General features: G+C 42.1%; 1 protein-coding gene and 1 long non-coding RNA gene across 3 annotated transcripts in view; one reads left to right on the top strand and one right to left on the bottom strand.

The window, feature by feature from the left end:
• suclg2 (succinate-CoA ligase GDP-forming subunit beta) overlaps positions 1 to 11,444 on the top strand; it is a 344,808-nt gene extending 333,364 nt beyond the window's left edge. For both annotated transcript variants that reach the window (XM_067998875.1, XM_067998876.1), the window contains one exon: positions 10,451 to 11,444. In XM_067998875.1, coding sequence (XP_067854976.1) covers positions 10,451 to 10,566 — 116 coding nt within the window. In that variant the 3' untranslated portion in view covers positions 10,567 to 11,444. The remainder of the gene's footprint in view (positions 1 to 10,450) is intronic.
• The window catches only part of LOC137334243 (uncharacterized), a 170,549-nt gene that overhangs the window by 115,696 nt on the left and 35,373 nt on the right, over positions 1 to 19,480 (bottom strand). The gene's annotated exons all lie outside the window — the stretch shown is intronic.

Here is a 19,480-nt window from a genome sequence, read left to right as displayed (position 1 = left end):
TTTGTAAGCCACGGTTGAGCCACCTTTCCTGTTTTATTTTTGCACCAGACAGGAATGAATAATTGTTGTAATTCCTGCACACGTTCTTTAAATATTAGCCATTGCCTATCCACCGACATCCCTTTTAGTAAAGTTCCCCAATCTATCATATAAATGAACACATAATCTGTTTTAGTGGTTTTGGTTGAGAAATACTTCGTGGCCAAGACACCAGGAGAACTCCCCTGCTTTTCTTAGAATAGTGCCATGGGATCTTTTACATCCACCTGAGAGAGCAAATAAGGCCTTGGTTTATCGTCTCATCTGAAAGACAGCACCTCCAATGGTGTAGCGCTCCCTTAGTGCTGCAAGCATGCGAAAGATGAAGCACAAGAAATGACCAGCTGGTTCATCAAGCCTGCACCATTCAGCCATAATGTTCTAAGCATCAAGATTTACAACACCCACCATCCACCAACAGCCATGTGATCTCCTGGAAGAGGCAAAAAGAAACGGTTAAATACCTACCACCACCACCGCCTTCCCCACTCACAGACAGATCTAGGTAATTTATACCAGATGCTTCAATATTTTATGCACACCATACATTAAATGTTACAATTTCTAATTAACTAACTGGGGAAAAAATTCTATCCCATATTAAACATGCAAAACTCACTCTGATTTTCACACATACAGAAACAAATCCAGGAAATCTTTTACATGACAACAAATATATACTCAATTTCAATGAGAAAAAGATTTTCTCCTCACTGCTTCTGCATGACTCAGAAGGCTGCATGGCCAAACCTAATTGCTACTAAAGAATTGTTGGGCTCTTGAGGTCTCCCCACCAATGAAAGGTATTTTGTTTGAATACCAATTATGAAGACCTGCGTAGACACCGGATAACAAGGCCTTCAACTTCCAGGCAAAGGACCAAACAATAAAGTGTATTTAATAACTGGTACGGATGATGGAGGTCAGCCACTTCAACAATGCTTTACCTTCCATGTCTCTATCTGTCCGTATCTTTATTCCTCCACAGTACCTCCTGGGTTTTACCTTATATACCAAAAAGTCCCCTTCCCCAAGGGTGGAAGGAATTCAACCTTCCCACAGCCCAGAATCTCAGGGTAATTTTAAAGTGATGTCCAAAATGTTACGTCATTCACAATGAGTTAGTTATACGTTTACTTGTAGGGACAATCATCTGCCTTTAAATGGAGCAGATTTCTTTTTGTGACCTGTCCCATATATTTACTAACAAAGATGACTTTTTAGAGTATGTCCTCATGATAACGTTTTCATACTAAAAGCGCGTTATGGCGGAGGGCATTTCTGTGGCTTCTTTGTTAATGAGGAAGACATAGGGAGCCTTTGGGAGGTTGTGGATATGCAGACTTACTATTTTTGATAGGATATAAAAGTGTAAAATGCTGAACCTGTTCACTAATACAGTAATTAGCAGATCCATACGCATGCTATGATCTTAAAACCAGTTCATTAAGGGTTGCATGTGATCAGTGTAGTGTTTTGAAACTTTTCTACTGTTTTCAAGTTCTTCAACAAACAAGTTTGTCTCAATAAATGAAGCTATGGTGGATGTTACATTTGTATAGCAAAGAGTATTTCCAAAGTACCAGAATACCCAAATTACAGTGTACAATGCACAACTCATGTGAAATACCATTTCCCAAAGCTTTTTATGGTTAAAATTGTGGTGTGAACACCAACTGTTTTATTGAGGTTTAGGTAGTTATATAGTGTGCAGAAATATATCGCAAGCTGAAGAAACATTTACTCAAGCACACTATAATATCCTATGTGTTCAGCACTGCTTTTTTCTGGAAAGCATTTAAGTTGAAATTGCTATGATTCGGATCGGGTAGAAAAGTGGAGTTAAGGTCAAAGATCAGCCATGATCTTATTGAATGGCAGAGCAGGCCCGAGGGGCAGTATGGCCTATTCCTGTTCCTATTTCTTATATTCTTATTCATAGGCATTTCCAGATTAATAAATGGAGATATTTTAAAAGTCTCAGCTCAGCAAACACTGTCTAATTGCACCACTTTTTTGGAAATATTGCAGTCCTGCTAGTTTTGCGCATGGATCAAGTGCAATAATGTTATGACGTCCACATATATGATGCTGTTCATTCTGGAATGAGAAACATCAGGGTTGGCACCAGTTGTGATTATACTGTGTGAAGGCCCATGTCATCACTGGATAACAGATAACAGAGTCTTCAACTTCTTCCAGACAGAGCTCCAATCGTCCGTCTGTCTGCCTGTGTGTGTCTCTCTCTCTCTCTTCCACCCTCTCTCTTAAATGTCTCTATTGTCACAGAAAGATTTGATCTTCAGCCTTTTTTTTCACTTCTGCTACTCCAGCTACTGTTGTCCTAATTTAGACGTAAAGCTATCAGCTGGAGAACTAAAGACCCAGGAGAACTGAATGTGCAGTGCATGACAAGCAGGACAATTATCATCAGCAGTCCATATGGGACTCCAAATCCAGATCAGTAATTTTATTTGCATAAAATATTTATTGGTATATAGTAAACAGGTTATTATTAACCCTGATGGATTGACATTTTTTGTTAAGTCCTGCAGAACTTCTATGGTATTTTACCCATTTATAGCATCTATTGAGTGCCATAAGAAGGGAAAGGACTGTTAGTTGGCTGTAAACTGCACCACTTAGCGATTTTAAACTTGGGCAAATATGATACAAATCCTGCTGTAAAACCAACTGTGAATTTATAGTGGCATAAGCTCTAACTCTACTGGTATGACTCCAGAGTTACAGTGACATAAACTGCTGCCCATTGTCACTCCCAAAACAGCATGGCTATCAGACATCCCGATACCAACAATATCACCACTTGCAGCTTTCATACTTTAAGAAACAATACATGGGGTTTTATTAATATTCAGTTTGTTCAGTAAGGGGGTATGTAAGTTGGCTGGCTATTGGTCTAAATACATGAAGTGCCTACAGCAGCTGAATGTACTCCATGTGCTGATCTGAATTCATTTGCATAATAGTTTTAATTCCATACATCTTCAAGAAAAAAAATGATCTCATTTAAGAAGTTGATCTTAATAATAAAGTTAAAAATGTTGTGAAGTGTTATTCATAAAACTATTCCAAAACTCACAGAACCTAAGCAGGACAGTAACAAGGACAGGAAGTAGTTGCTGACACGCCTACAAACACACAATGAATGAAGTTTATATGATAACAGTTCTGGATGTAAAGATTTTTCTCTAAAGTGATGCTGCTCTTTCTGCCAGCCTGACAGCAATGTTAAGTGGAACTTCTTTCAAAAAACATCTAACCCAAGATCAAAGGTCAATAGCAACAACACTTCAAATGAAAAGAGTCTTTAGATCAGTTTTATGAATGTTAATCTTTTTCCTGCTGATGAAGTTAGGTATATAGGAACAAAATACTTCACTGCATTGAAATTAGAAACAAATTCCCCAAAATGTTTCCACTTGGGATTGTAACAAATTATTAAAACCTTGAGGCCTTGTTCATTTTACTTCACTTTGAAGTTCCTTTTCCCTCCTCCTTTAGCTTTCCTCGCCTGTAATCTCCTTTCCCCAGCAGCCAATTTCTTCAAAGCTTCACTGTCCTGCATGAATGAAGCTTTGAAGCCCCAAAAACTTGGCTTTGTTACACCTCCTACTTTCCAACAACTAATCCATAGTCGAGAAAATTCCATATAATTAACTAGGTAGTCAGAGTGTCAGCTAAAATACTAAATCTGAGTTGTTTCAATAAGCCTGCTCCATTACCTGTAGAATGCCAGACTGAGAGCTATGATTGACAGTTGACTTCTTCATTGATTAATCATATCTTTTGCAAGTGTATATTTATCTTTCGTGAGCCACTTGAGACTTTGACAGCAGTGAAACTCTTTATTCCAGGAATGTCTTTTATGATTTGGAGACTTGTTCTTTTCTTTCTTTCTCTCCATGTTCTGAGTGGTGTTATTCTTTGCAGTACAATGAGGTACTTGTACTTGAAGGTGGAACATATATTTCCCAAATCACAGTAGTTGTAGAAAAGATACCATTTTAATGCTGACAAACACATCAAGTTCATTTTACAGATGCAGTACTCTGTGACAATGTAAGAACATGCAGCAGAGATTCAACAGTCTACTAAACAGTTAGAGACTGACTTTATTTTGCCCTAAAATAAGTTGTAGCACTTTGTTAATGGCTTCCTTGCAAAAATGCACAGGTTAGCTTTGAATATTGGGTAAAACAGTGTATCAGAACTCTGTTCCTCAAAAAATGGACTTTTCCTGCTGGAAACGCATATTCAAAGCAAGTTTGTAATGAAGGGACAAAAATTTCTTTGCCAGATGTCTGAATATTATAAGTGAAATGATTTACTGTCATACTGGGCCTGATTTTACCAGGGGTGCGGGTTGGCAGCGGGTGGTCAGTCGGGCTCGAGAAAAACGCACCGTCTGAATTGAGTGCGTTGCACGCGCGATCGTGGGATGATTGATGTAATTAGCCGGCAGTTACGGGTTCCCCGCTTCTCAGCTGCGTGCCGGCGGCCTGCGCATGCGCATTGACGTCTGAGCGATGGTGGAGCTCTATTTAAAGGGGCAGTCCACCAAAGCCCCTCCAGCCACAACCTACAGTCCATGAAGGATGGAGGAGCGCAGGGGTAAGGCTGCTCCCCGATTCACGGACTACGCCCTCCAGGTGCTGCTGGACGGCGTCCGCATGAGGAGGGAGACGCTGTTCCCCACCGATGGAAGGAGGTGCCCTGGCAGCGCCACCAAGAGGGCATGGGAGGAGGTGGCCGCGGAGGTCACAAGCAGGGGCAACACCACCCGGACTTGGATTCAGTGCCGGAAGAGATTCATTGACCTCACCAGGTCCGGGAAAGTGAGTACACTAACGCACTCTGCGTCACTCCGTCTTCCACATCACCTCAACCACCTCACAACCCCATCTCCACTGACAGCACTGCGCTCCCGCACCAATCCTCACAGCCACCCAACTATCAGCCTCACAGTGCCTGCACGTACCCACCGTCCCTGTCCCCACTCGACCACTACCACACACCCCAATCCCCATACAATGGGATGGCCATGTGGCACACGCATCCTCCCATCCATCTGCCACACGCTCAACCCACTCACACCAATGCTTGACGCGTCTCACATTGCAATCATCACTCAATAACGTTTTTGTGTTTTGCCCTCACAGGAGAAGAGGTGCAGGAACGCATGCGATAGGGCACGCACCGGAGGGGGCCCGCCACACGAGGTGGCTCTGACAGACGCCGAGGTCGAGGCGCTGGAGATCAGCCACACGCTGCATTGCCTGTCGGTGGCGGATGGCGAGGCTGGTTCTGTCGAAACGGCCGGTAAGGGAAAGCTGGCACTCATCACTCATGAGCGCGAATGATCTTAGCATCACATGGCATATGCCGCACCGCCACATTTGGTCACATGCCTGATATTGCCCTCTGTTCTCTTGCAGGACCGTCTGCGATCAACGTTTCGGTTGAGGGCGATTCCTCAGAGGACATGCCCGTCTCTGAGGGTGCATCATCACACATGAGCCTTGCATCCACCAGCGCAGATACACACACCTCAGTGGGTCCCCCCCCTCAGTTAGTTGGGATTGCACATGGTGAGTCACCGCGCACACGTGAGCATGAGCAGACCCTGGTGACAGGGTCAGCCGCGGAGGGTCCGCGTCGGTGGGAGCACTCTTCTCCAGGCTCTGCTCAGCCGGACCCAGATGCTGAACCCAGGGGGCCACCAGTCAAAAGGAGAGTCGTCGAGGGGCACCAGCACATTGCTGAGGTACTGGGAGAGGTGCCACGCGCACTCTCCACAATCGCACAGAGGATGGAGGAGTCCAACTCCTGCATGAGGGGAATGGTGGCACAGGTGCAGGAGGGTATCGCCGAGATAGTGTCGCAGGGACGTGAAGGCATCTCTGAGATAGAGTCGCGGGTAGGTGTGGGAACGTCTGCGGTGGAGGACAGGCTAGCCTCCCTCGAGCGTCACGCACAGCTCACCAATGAGTCCATCCAGGCCCTCACAACGGCTGTTCGGATTCAGGGTGAGCAACATTCTGCCGCCATCAACAGGTTGACAGATACATTGGAGGTGGCCTTGCAAGGTCTCACCCACGTCATCCAAACTGCCGTCCAGCAGGGTGGAAGGGGTGATGTGGGCCTTGGCCATGAGAGGGAAGATGGTGAACGGGGAAATGGAAGTGTGGACGCTACTCAAGGCGCCCCCACGTCTCACCCGTTGCCCCCCTCTCAACCAGTGCCCGCAATAGTCCATCCTCTCCAGGTGGCCGAGCAGTCTGTGGAGGTGCCCTCACGGGCACCGAAACCCAGGGGGCGTTGGCCCAAAGCATCTACCAGGTCAGGGCACGAACAGGAGCAACCTGCCACCACCTCTGCTGGAGCCAGAGGGGTAGCACCACGGAGGGGTACCCGGAAACGAAAGCCTAAAGTTCCGTGAGCACACAGGGATTGCACCAGGGTGTTTGTCTATTTGTTTTTTTTTATTTCCAGTCTTTGAATGGCAACACAAAATAAACTCACTTTTTCTCACCAATGCAGCCACCTCTTGTCCATAATTCTGCAGCTTGTGCAATATGTCCCTTCCGTGCGCCTCATCATGACGACGACCACCCCGTCCCACCCATTGGGCATAATACAGTGGGTGCAGGTGTACAGGCACCACTCTTCTGTGGAGGGAGCCTGTATGGACCCTCGTCTGTGCACGTTATGACATGTGAACGCCTCACACAGTGTGATGTTAGGAGAACCGTTGGCATATGAGTGCCTCCCTGGCCTGACGAGCACGCAGGTGAGCCGGTGTTCGGCCCATGGGTCGTTCCTCCTCCTCTCCCTCGTACTCCTCCTCTTCCTCCTCCTCCTCCTCCTCATTGTCGTCCTCAATGTGGGTGGCGGGTGTGCATGGGGCCTCCTCCAGCGGCACCCCTCTCTGTAGTGCCATGTTATGCAGGGCACAGCAGACAACTATAATTCGTCCCACTCGGAGTGGCGTGTATTGGAGCGCTCCCCCGGAACGATCAAGGCACCTGAAGTGCATCTTGAGCAGCCCTATAGCCTGCTCAATTGTAGACCTGGTTGCAATGTGGCTGTCATTGTATCAACGCTGCGGCTCAGTGATGGGGTTCCTCAGAGGTGTCATAAGCCACGTGTGCAGGGGATATCCCTTGTCGCCGAGGAGCCAGCCGTTGCCGGTGTTGGGTGCGTGGAAGAGGGGCTGGACGGTGGACTCCCTGAGGACGAAGGCATCGTGGCAGCTGCCAGGGTATCTGGCGCACACGTGTAGGAATCTCTGGCGGTGGTCACAAATGAGCTGGGCGTTCATGGAGTGATACCCTTTCCTGTTGATGAACAGCCCTGGCTCATGTGGAGGTGCCCGTATTGCTATGTGGGTGCAATCGATTACACCCTGCACCCGTGGGAAGCCAACCACAGCATGGAATCCAACCGCCCTCTCCGTCTGGCTGCGCTCATCCATGGCGAAGTTGATGTAGTGCGAGGCCCTGCGGAACAACCCATCGGTGACCTGCCTTATGCACTTGTGTGCAGACGACTGAGAGACCCCGGTGATGTCCCCCGTGGCACCCTGGAAGGATCCGGAGGCGAAGAAGTTGAGGGCAGTGGTGACTTTGACGGCGACGGGTAAGAAGATGCTGCTTGGTCCATCCGGGAGCAGCTCGTCATTAAGGAGGCTGCAGATGTCGGCGACTACCTGGCGAGTGACTCTGAGCCTACGTATGCACTGCTGCTCAGAGAGGTCCATGAAGCTGAGCCTCGGTCTGTAGACCCTGTGCGGAGGGTAGTGCCTCCTGCGACGCATCTCTCTCTGCGGTTGCCCTCCATCCTGCTGTGCAGGTGGATGTGCCACAGCACCGTGTTGTGGGGCTCCACGTCTCTGAGGCGGACGGCGTGGACTGCGAGGCTGCTGAGGCTGGTGATGCTGTTCGTCCTCCGAGGATGTCAAGGCAGCACCCATCTGGCAGGTGCAGGTCTGCGGGGTTGTGCACGGTAGAAAAGTGTGTCCTCGCACAGGGGTTGCGGTTCCACGCCGGTGAATCTTCTTGCTTGGAGGAGGGTGGTGGAGGGCAGGCGTTGCCCTATGTGACGGAGTGGCCTCCTGTGTTGGTGAAGGCTCACCCCCACCCCCCCCCCCCCCATCTGTGGAATGCACCTTGGCAGCTGCCACGGGCTGCTGGCTGCAACACGTCCCTTGGGAGTGAGAGTGTTTCCCCCAGTATGGGAAACAGTCTCATTTCACCGTAAAATCCCACACTTGTTTAAAAAAAACAGCTCAATTTGAAATAGCTAGATAAATACACTCAAGTGGAACCCCGCTGGCTTTAATTGCCTGCGGGATTCCCACCAGCGGGGGCTGCGCACGCACCCCCGCACGTCAGCGCGGAACCCGGAAGTGGGTGGGATCGAGGCGCGATCCGGTCCCGCTCCTCGATTTCGGGATTTTCGAGGCCCCCCCGCCGAGAACGCACCCGAGACCGGGTGCTAAAATCGGGCCCACTGTGTTTGGCTCTGTATTGATCCAAGTAGAAATAATGAATCTGCACTGAAAATGGCATGTCTTTTGGCAAGAACCATCTCCGAAAGCCCTGAAATTGAGAAATTGGAAATTATGATACCAAGCAGGTATATGGAGAGAGTAAGAGGAGAGAAGAAGCAACGTGATAGAATAGAAATTCATCTGGGCCTGATTTTGGTGCTGCACACTCCCTAACCAGGAGGCCTGAAATTGGGCCTCGGACCTCATTTCAATTATTTATATAAGTTGTCGGTGCCTATCGTGCATCCACAGGCAGCTCACCCATTTCAGCAGAGGAGTTTCGGGCCACTTGCCTCGCCGGCAGCAGCTCTCAGGTGATTGACGGGAGGGGGCTCTAATCGCAGCCGTCAGAAGTCAGCACTCCTGCTGCTCCTGGCTCTAAATTAATTTTTTTTTAAATTAAAACTTGCCTTTTCGATACCGGCCGGTCCTAGGTAGCATCCACAGCAGGAAAATCTGAGGGCCCTGCACCTGGTCCGCTCACGGCAGCCCAATTTCTCAGAGTATATGCTCGGGGCCTAACGCTGGTTTTAGGCGGCCGCCTGAAAATCGTCCCAGGACATTAGACATTTTTAGGCATCCTTGGGACGCAGGACACAGCTCTGCTAAATTGGTCATTTTTCCACCTGGAAAACAGGTGCAACAATGACTAATTTCTACCCTGTTGTATTTAGGGAGCTAATTGGCAGAACAGTAGGGGAGACAGCATTGCACTTCCTTTTTCAGTAGCTTGCTTAACCTTGAGAAGGTTTGGAAACAAATCACCCATCATTGAGCCAGTTTGTGCCAAACAGTGGACATTTTTGTGCCCTGGGCTTATTGCCACTAAGTACTAGGTTTGGAATGCCTGAACTCATTTCATACAGGATCCATAAAACCAGCAGAAAGGGGAAACCCTCAACCCATCAATTTGAATTGGATTTGAGCCCAAGTTCCAATATGTGAAAGGACAGTGTAACCTGCTGTGTCATTCTGCTTTCTCCCCCAATTTAATTTTTAGTCTGCATTCATTGCTGTCTGTTCCCCGTCTCTTGTAATTGGTGCTAGTTATAAAAATTGCTTTTTGAACAGCAGCCCTTTAGTGTACCACACTCCTGGGGACCCCCTGCAAATATTGAGACACTCCCAGTGCTCCTGTCCTAATTTCCAAAAGGAAAACAGTACTGAATTGCAGCAAACATTTTATATTAACATACAGTAACAGAAATAATGTTTTAAGGATGTCAACAAATACAGAAAAGTTCAGAAATATGATTACCTTGAGGGCTCATGTTTACAACTCTATACAAAATATAACATGGGCTGTTGCACAAGGAAATTAAAATACAGTTTTCATCATCAGTGCACTGAATTTTACATTGCCATAGTCAGATATAGAATTGTCCTGCAGCTAAATTAAATTCCTCAGCATAATTAAACCAGCATAGAAAATTACCCTTGTTTTCTTATTTCTAATAATGAGGTTTACCTCATAGAATCGATGCAGTAACAAATACTACATGATATTCTAAAAAATAAACCAGGACATCATAATTGTGTCCTGATTTTTAGATACTTGCATTTAGTATAGGTTTTGGGTTCCAGGGCATGACCTGCACAATGCAGTGTGAATCGGTATGTGATCTCATTTAGTGAAGCACGATAGTAAAAAGTTTGCAGCAGTTTCTTTCAGTGATTTAATCAATTAGCAAATCAATATACTTTGTTTATCTTACATAAAATACACTTCAGATCAGGACATTACTCTGCAAAACCTGTTGTTTCAGAGGGACGAAAGTATGTTGGTTTAATTTTTAGTCTTCCACCCATCACTGTCTGTTCTCCTTCTGTTTCTAGGAACCAATGTTACTGAAGCCAAGCGCATCCTGAGTGAGAGTGGACTGCCAATCATTTCTGCCAGAGACCTGGAAGATGCAGCTAAGAAGGCAGTTGCCAATGTGGCTCCAAAATAGCCTACTGAAGGAAGTTTTCAAGCAATGAGTTTTCTTTATACTGTATTCCCCAATCATGGGTCACCACTAATTTTAGAAAGATAATTTTCTATGGTTATTTCACACAATGACTGGACAAATATAAAGAATTATCAATACATTTATACAAAGTGTACTTCAGGGATGGTTTTACAGAAAAAGTTGTACATTGCACACTTTTTACAAATTTATTGAATTATGTGCTGACTCCACACGGTTCCTGCATGTTAACGTCAATGATTATTGTGAATTTTTATGAAAGTTTCGATTTTTTTTGGTTCTGTGAAATAAAAAATATATCTGAATATAATGACACAAAATGGTTTTCTTCTTCCTGAACATCTCTGTAATCTTCAGTTATTGCAAGAGGATGTGCAGAAAGCTCAGCCTTTGCCTTAATCTTAAAATTGATTAAAACGGCACTACTGAGTGTACAGCAACAGACCACATACTTAATCAAATTGGTACTGTCTTGAAAGCCTTAACCTTCAACACTGCCAAGAAAGTCAACCTGCGTCCAGCTCAGTCTGGAGGTGCACAGAACTTAGTACATGAGTAAGTCAGTTGTACTCTTCCAGCGGACAAAGAATTTTGCTAAACTTACATTTTAAGTATTGTGTCTTTTTCTGTCATCACTGGTTATTTTATTTTTGTAAAACTCATTTTCATTATGCTAGAAAATTACTGACAGTATGTGATCTCATTTAGTGATGTTGTTCCATCCTTTTGTGGCCTTTTCATGTTTATAGTGTTTTAAACAACTGTGAAACCGAGAATTTCAAGTGAATACAAATTGGTTCCTTTAGCTAATTTCTGTAGCAGCAAATGTCTTCCAAATATGAATAAAATACTTTAAATTATATGGATGTGTTTGAAAAATAAATGAGAACTGTTTTTATTGTTTTTAGTTCCCAAGAGAAGCACATTAAGACATGTGAATGCTTCAGTGCTCCACCCTTACAGCTCTCTGGTCTGTTGAACTTCATGTTGTTATTATCAAATTATATTCAGTAGTTAAAAACATCTTAAACTTTTTGCCTATCTGTTGGAAAAAAGGGATCTGTCTATGCATTTGGCATCTGTTGTAATCAAAATTGAATACGTTTAAATGCTCATAATTCTTCAAAGGCTTAGCAGAAATAATTTTTTTCTCTTTTTGCAATTTTTTTCTTTTTCTCCCATTCTGTATCAAAGGCACTGACATCCCAAGTGGACAGCAGAAAGCAGTATGACATAGTATACCTTGACACCCAAAAAGAATTTGACAAAATTCAGTCCGAAAGATTACTATTTAAGCTTGAAATGGTGGGGATTTCTAGAATGAGTAAGAAGTTGACCAAAGAGTTGTTAGAGGAGCTAGGTCAGAATAAGGGGACTCCTACTGCTTCTAATTTATATTAACAGCTTGGATTCAGAAGCTCAAATCAAGTTGATCAAATTTAGTAACAATACCAAATTAGGTGGGACAGCTGAATCTTGGAGGCAGTTTGGGAATTTCGAGATGAGTTAGACAAAATACGTAAGTGGGTACGTCAATGGCAGATGAAATTTATTTTAATGCTGGCAAGTGCAACAACAACAACAACAAGTTGCATTTATATAGCACCTTAAACAGAAAAATGCTCCAAGGCACTTCACAGAAGCATAACCGGACAAAAAGTGACCCCAAACCAAAGGAGGAGTTATTAGGAGGTGTTGCTAAGAGCTTGGTCAAAGAGATGGGTTTTAAGGAGGATCTTAAAAGAGAGAGAGATGTAGACATTTAGGGAGGGAATTCCAGAGCATAGGGCCTGAAAGGCTACAGTCACGGCCTCCAATGATGGGGCAAAGGGTGCGGGGGATACACGATGCCAGAGATAGAGGAATGCAGAGTTCTCCGAGGGTTGTAGGGCTAGAAAAGGTTACAGAGATAGGGAAGGGTGAGGTGAAGGGATTTAAACATGAGGATGAGAATTTTAAATTTGAAGTGTTGGAGGACTGAGAGCCAATGTCGGTCAACGGGCACTAGGGTGATGAATGAGCAGGACTCCATGTGAAATACAGGCAGCAAGGTTTTGGACGAGCTGAAATTCATGAGGGTGGGAGGCTGGCCAGATGAGTATTGGAATAATCGAGGCATGGATGAAGGGTTTCAGCAACTGAGGCAGGGGCAGAGGTGGGCGACATTAGGGAGATGCTCAGCTGTTTCAATACGGCAGAGTAGTTATCAACAAGGCAAATAGAATGCTGAATATCAGATTACAAGTTGGAGCAAGTAGTGCTCAAACTGTATAATGTTCTGGTCAGATCACACTTTGAGTACTGTCTTCAGTCTTGGTTGCCGAGACACAAGGGAGATATTCAAGCTCTGGAGGTGGTTCAGGGTTGAGCCACGAGACTGATTTCTAGGCTCAGAGAACTGTTAACAGAGTCTTGAATGGAAACAACTGAAAGGTAATCTTGTATAGGTAAAATAATATACAATTATAAAAAGATTGAAAAAACAGTGTAGAAAATGTAGATCTGAGACACTATAAACCAAGCCATGACAGTAGGGCAAGACATGGGTTCAAACTAGTGAAAGGTAAATAGAAAGAAAGAAGGAACTTGCATTTCCATAGCGCCTTTGAAAGCAGGGAAGGATGACAATGCAGAGGCGTTGGGGGAGTCGGATCCAAGTATTCACTCTTCCTCCTAAGGAACAATGCATTGTCCCCAGTCCCTATAAATTCATTCACAACACAAAATATTTTCTTTGTTTTAAAAGTGATTTTCGTGCAATTTGTAGCACGTGCGGGCTTATCTTTATAGTAAAGCTACATCATATTTGGCATCCAGTGATAGTAGTCACAAGTATTATGGGAAATTATTCGACACAGGCTGCACTATTAGAGATAATGGTGTAGAAATTAAATTGACTTCAATGGAACTGAATACCAGACGAGGCGTATGACAGACAGTCGATGCAACACCCCCTGTTTTGCGCTAACACCCAGGACAAATTTCTACCCAGTTTGCTAATATTCACTTTCTACGACTTTCCCTATTGAAATCATGAAATATTTTGAATTTAATAAATGCAGTTAATATATGTTGGTGCTGTTGGATGTCATGATGGTCGGAAAGAAACACAACATGCATTGCAAATTGCATTCATACCTAGACAAATCCTTCCAATGGTTTACATTTGTTAATATTAGAAATGCTTATCCAGCTTTTTAGATGATGCAGGAATTCCACTAATGACCTACATTGGGCACTGTTGGTTCACTGCTCAAAGCAAATTCCAGGCCATTGTATTGTGCTGTTATCTTGTAAATGACAATCTTTTTCTCGACGAACTGATGCACTGTGCCATGATGTGCTTTTCTGCCTTTGACAGCTAGTTTCAAGTACCAGTTATACTGTTGAGGGAAGTGAAAAATGGAAGCAAAAGGACAGATTTTTGTGAGTCCTGCTGCTGACAGGGAATCTTGGCTGCCAGAATTGCATATTGGAAATTCAGGCCACACAGCCAAAGATTTCCTGACCATTTGTGCCATGCGAGTCTGAATTACCCTCAAGGTTTTTTCCCCACAGGGAAAATGTTCTCCTGCACTTCTTGGTGGCTGACAACAGAGTAATACTGGCAGGAGCCTGCTTGAAGTTTTCTTCTCTGCTGTCTCAACCACGTTGTATAGTACTTAAGTAAGCAAGAAAGGACAGCAAAATATAACTTTTTTTTTAATGTTCTCCAAAAACTTTATCAGCAGTGCAGTGGACAGTATCCCCACAAGGACAGTATGGTTCAGATGAATGTGACTGGAAACTCAAAAATAAATTAAACAGGGTAATGGTTCAAGATGCAGGGCTATAGGGAAAGAACTGGGGAGTGGGACTAATTGGATAGTTCTTTTAAAGAGCCGGCACATGCATGATGGGCTGAATGGCCTCCTTCTGTGCTGTATGATTCTATGCTCACCGTCATTGAGGATCACTGGGTTGGGGATTGGCTGGTGTCATTGATTTCAAGGATGTCACCCTTCATGTAATCTTCAAAAAATACCACAAGTATCTTCACTTTCAAGTGGCTAGTAAATGCTAGCAGAACAAGGTATTTTCAATAGGCCCAGCTTCTATGGCAAAAGTGTTCACCAAATGTCTGTTTATTTTGGGCAATTCAGAGGTTGAACTAACCCATAACTTCATTAGTGTCAGGGCCATTCTAGATAAATCTTTTGGCAATGTTAACAAACAATTTACAAATTCTCTACATTACTTAAAAGTACCAGGTTCAGTTTTCATAAAGTTAAGATTTAACTTGAGATGAGGTCCAGTTAACACCTTTCACGAGTTTCCAAAAATGTACTCATGTTATTGCTTGTGTCATCTGTATTAACATATAGGAACACAATTACTTGAAATGACTGAAACTTCTCTCCTGCTAAAATCAGGTTTGTAATAGTGTTTGTAAGAGAGCAGTATAAGCATTTTGATCAAAATTTCTGGCACTGATTAAAAGGATGATTTTTTTTTGCCTGCAACTTCAAGTTAAAATAGAATATGTTTATCAGATAATGAAATGTCATCGTAAAGTCTGTCAATGGTCAGTCCATATTATCCCTTAACTTCAATGTATTTCATTTATTAGGGTAAGAGGGAATCTGAATCATGGGAAGGAGTGTACTGTATTGGCCATTGTGTTTAGCGACATTGTGAAGCAAATTTGAATGTTTTTATGATGTTGGTACACCTTCTTCCCCCAGTATAAGAATATTTTAGACATTAATGCTTACGTGGTTTGTTCAGATTAATGCTCATTTAATGATTTTTTAGTAATAAACACAGATACTGGTGGTATGGTGTTATAACTGTAATTCCAAAACGGCTAGTTGCAAAACGGAGGTACATTTATTACCTCCCAACTCTAAGATATGAAAACAAATAAATTAGTGTACTATTAATATTAATGGTTTGAGTTGGTGTTTTTTCTTAAATGAGCTCAGGAAACATTCCAGTTTTGACTGATTGCAAAATTGTCAATTGAAATTGAAATTACCCTTCAGAATAATCTTGCAGGAACTTGAAGGTGTTCTAACGTTGCTTCAAGAATTGTAGTTGAAAAATAAACTTCTCATAAAAATCGATAAGACTTAAGTGTCACTGCCCACTGCAAGTCATTCCTTTGATGCTAGTGAGTGAATAACACTCCATCTTATATGTGTTTACTGACCCACTCTATTTTCTTTCCTATAAGTAAATTATGCACAGTATAAACTGCAAATGTGAAATATGATAAATACAGAACAAGATATTTGGCTGAATATAAAGATATTCATGAGAATGATAATGTGCTATATGGATAGGATGCCAAAAAGAGACTAGGGATACATTTAAAATCATATGAAACTATAGTTATGAGTATGCATTTGTGTTTTATTTGTTATTAAGGCACAATGGAGCTTTATATAGCCACTTGGTTTTAAATTAAATCAAACGTACGTTTTACACCAATAATAAATGTTCATGTGTCTCATTATTTTTGTATGTATTAAAATATTTATAGAGGCTAAAATTCAGTGAGCAAACAGCTTACTTAAAACAGCCCTTTTATGAATTGGAATTTAAACACTTCACACACTGTAATATACAGCAGTATAAATATTTTTGATGAGGTATGTAATATTCATAGCTATTTTTTCAACACACAGACACAATATAACCTACATTTTGATCATTTATTCACCATACTTAAAATATAGTAATTACATGATATCTGATTAAAAATTGTATTATGTAGAAAAGATGATTTCAAGCATCTCCTACCTATGCATTAAAATAATAGCATTCCTTCTAACACATTTGTGTATTTTCTATGGACTTAGTACTGGCCCAAAAACACAACCTCATTAGCATATTAACCACTTGTCATCTGAGTGCATTTTTAAAACTGATATGAATACAATATGATTTGATAAACAATGTTTAAAAAGTAACTTTTTTCCCAAATCCTTTCCGCAGAAAAATAGTTTTAAAAATCCTGAAGTGTGACAAATGGGCAGAGCTTAGGATGTAAAGACAGTAGCTGCTACATGGTTAAGTTAACCTGCTCTTTGCTATGTTGCATGGCTGCTGAGGCTAACTAGTTTCAGGCCATTCTGTTACATTTTGAGGTGATTAAAACATGCAAAGTTTTTACAATTATTTTCCATACACACTTTGGAATTAAATACCACAGAATTACATTGCCCTTCTAAGCAAGACGTGAGTGTACATGTTCTTCCAATATTAAACAGTAGAGCAAACCTCTAGAGATGAATTTACATACCATTATTACACAGGAAGATGTGTTTCATAAAAACAAACATCATCCTATAATATATTATACCCTTTGAATGATCCCAACACTAATCTTCCAGCAAAGCTCTACAAAGGTTGTCAAGCTATTTTCACACACTATTAGAGAAGGTAGTTGCTTTTGTGTTATCCAAATCAAAATTCCAAATATGTGGAGCTGAGATTATGTCCAGTAGTTATAAAACACGTAGTAGTACTCTTGGCTCTATCTCCTTCACAAAGCAGGGGCAACCAGATGAGGGAACTGTGTAAATTATCAGAATTCCTGTAATTTCAATGGTTCCTGTATTACACTTATTGTAGGTCGAAAAAGTGACATCCTGCTATTCTATTAGGTGTCAGCTGTGGCTCAGTGATAACACTCTCACCTCTGATTCAGAAGGTTCTGCTTCAAATCTGCAATTTCTAGGTTGACACTCTAATGCAGTACTGAGGGAGTGCTGCTGTGTCGGAGGTGCCGTCATTCAGATGAGACGTTAAACTCTCTCAGGTAGACATAAAAGATCCCATGGCACTATTTCGAGAAAGAGAAGGGGATTTCCCCCCAGTGTCCTGGCGAATATTTATCCTTCAATCAACATCACTAAAACAGATTATCTAGTTGATATCACATTGCTGTTTGTGGGACCTTGTGTGCGATTTAGCTGCTGTGTTTCCTACATTACAATAGTGACTACACTTCATTGGCTGTAAAGCCCTTTGGGATGTCCTGATGTCATGAAAGGTGCAATATTTTTATGATTTTTTAAATATTTTGTAGTAATGAATTAGTCACAAACCAGAATCTCTGTTCAAACTAAGGCATAATCTTGCAGCTAATTTAGGATTTAAAAAAAAATCTTGCGTTTATTAAACACAGTCCCAGTTTCTAATGAAATCACCTCAATGCATCAATGTTTTGTATGGATCTTTATTAGTATTTGAGCTTTAGAGGTCAAAGAAAGAAAGAAGAAAAATCCAAGCAGAGATTCTGACAGCAGAACACATTGTGGATTTATAGTTCTAAATTATTATTGTATGGGAAAATCTTTCAGCAAAATATATTTTCAACAAAGTGAAAATATAACTTTAAAGGAAAACAAAAAATAAAATTAAAGGGGCATTTCTTTGGAGATGCAAGAAATTTTGTACCTGAAAATTTTGGATTAATTAGGTCCTACGCAAATTTCTCTACCCAGCTTTGACACAGAAATTGCTTTGTTTATAAATAACCAACATTTATTATAGATTTCATAGTTGCATATTCAGAAATGTCTTGGAGGACGAGGAATTTGAAGTGAAAATTGTTTTTACTGGGTGTCCGCCCCTTTCTGGCTTCAGGACAATATTCCATCTTCTGCCCCCCCTCCCCCCACAATTGGAACATCACAGTAAGAGGTGGCAGAATGAAGCTTCCCACTGGATATCTCACCAGTTCCACCTAGCATTCAGCCACAGTAAATTATGCCTGCATCATTTTCCACACAACAGCTATAATCGTGGCCCGCAGTGCCAGTTCCCAATGACGAACAGTCTCAAAGAGATCGATTGCCGTTAGAATAGTGGCAACACCACCAAAGAGTGCAGGATTTTCCCAGCATACATTGGGGGCATAGCATCCCCTTCCTCCAGTTGTGACTAATCAAGATTGTTCATATTTTTTAAAAATCTGATCTTTCCCACCGACAAATTTTTATTTTATAGGACATTCCTTCTGTTGTGAGGAAAAGCCCTGTGTGAACCTTTTAAAGAAATGCTCTGTTAAGAATGTTCCTGTTTGAAACCGGTTTCTCTGGTCTGCTGAATGGTTACCCAAGAGGCTAGTGTTATAGTTTATTATACATACAGTTAACATGAAGTCAAATTAAAAATATAATTATGGAAAATTCTTGGCAACATTAGATTAATATTCATTAACTTCAGTTGACAGCCTTAATAACTGACGTCTTTAATACACAAATTTAAAAATAAGAAAGGGTATTAAAACTGCCTAGTTCAGTTTTTCACCTTTTAATAAATCGATGTCAGGTAGCCTTTATTGTAACCGGTTAACAATTAGAATCATTGGTTTTAATAGAATTCTTATAATGTGCGGTCTCTACTAACTATAGTTTTGGAACTCCTGGTGAATATCAAAAGCAAGTCAAAAATGGTTTGAGTTAAGTAGTATAAAGTTGTTTAAGCAGGTACTAGCTAAAGATAGTATGTTGAACTGTGGTCTTCTTAATTGTACTTTGAACTCCTAAAATGAAGATTTTTATAATCTCAGATTAATTAAGTACTTGCAGGCTAAAGAGGGAGCAGGAAATCAAGAAGGCAGATGTGAAGAGAGGTCATTGCAAGACTGAGGGAACTGTTAATTGGAAAATTTGCTGAATTGTGCAGTTGATGAGCTCAGCTTAAGAGATATGTTATAAATAACCAAAATGACTTTCTTGGCTGCATATTCAGGAATAGAATGTTGTCAGAATAATGACAGCTTGAAAAATTATCAGTAACTGGAGCTTGGAAGCCAGAGCTTTTGAAGGATCAAATAGACAGAGGTCTGAAACTCACAGGGGAATATTAAAAAGAAACATGGGTTAATTTGATCCTTCTTTAG

The sequence above is a fragment of the Heptranchias perlo genome, chromosome 17, assembly GCF_035084215.1.
Source record: "Heptranchias perlo isolate sHepPer1 chromosome 17, sHepPer1.hap1, whole genome shotgun sequence".
In the NCBI taxonomy this organism is placed as follows: Eukaryota; Metazoa; Chordata; class Chondrichthyes; order Hexanchiformes; family Hexanchidae; genus Heptranchias; species Heptranchias perlo.
Note: the sequence above shows the minus strand (reverse complement) of the source record. Positions and strands in the feature narration are given on the sequence as shown.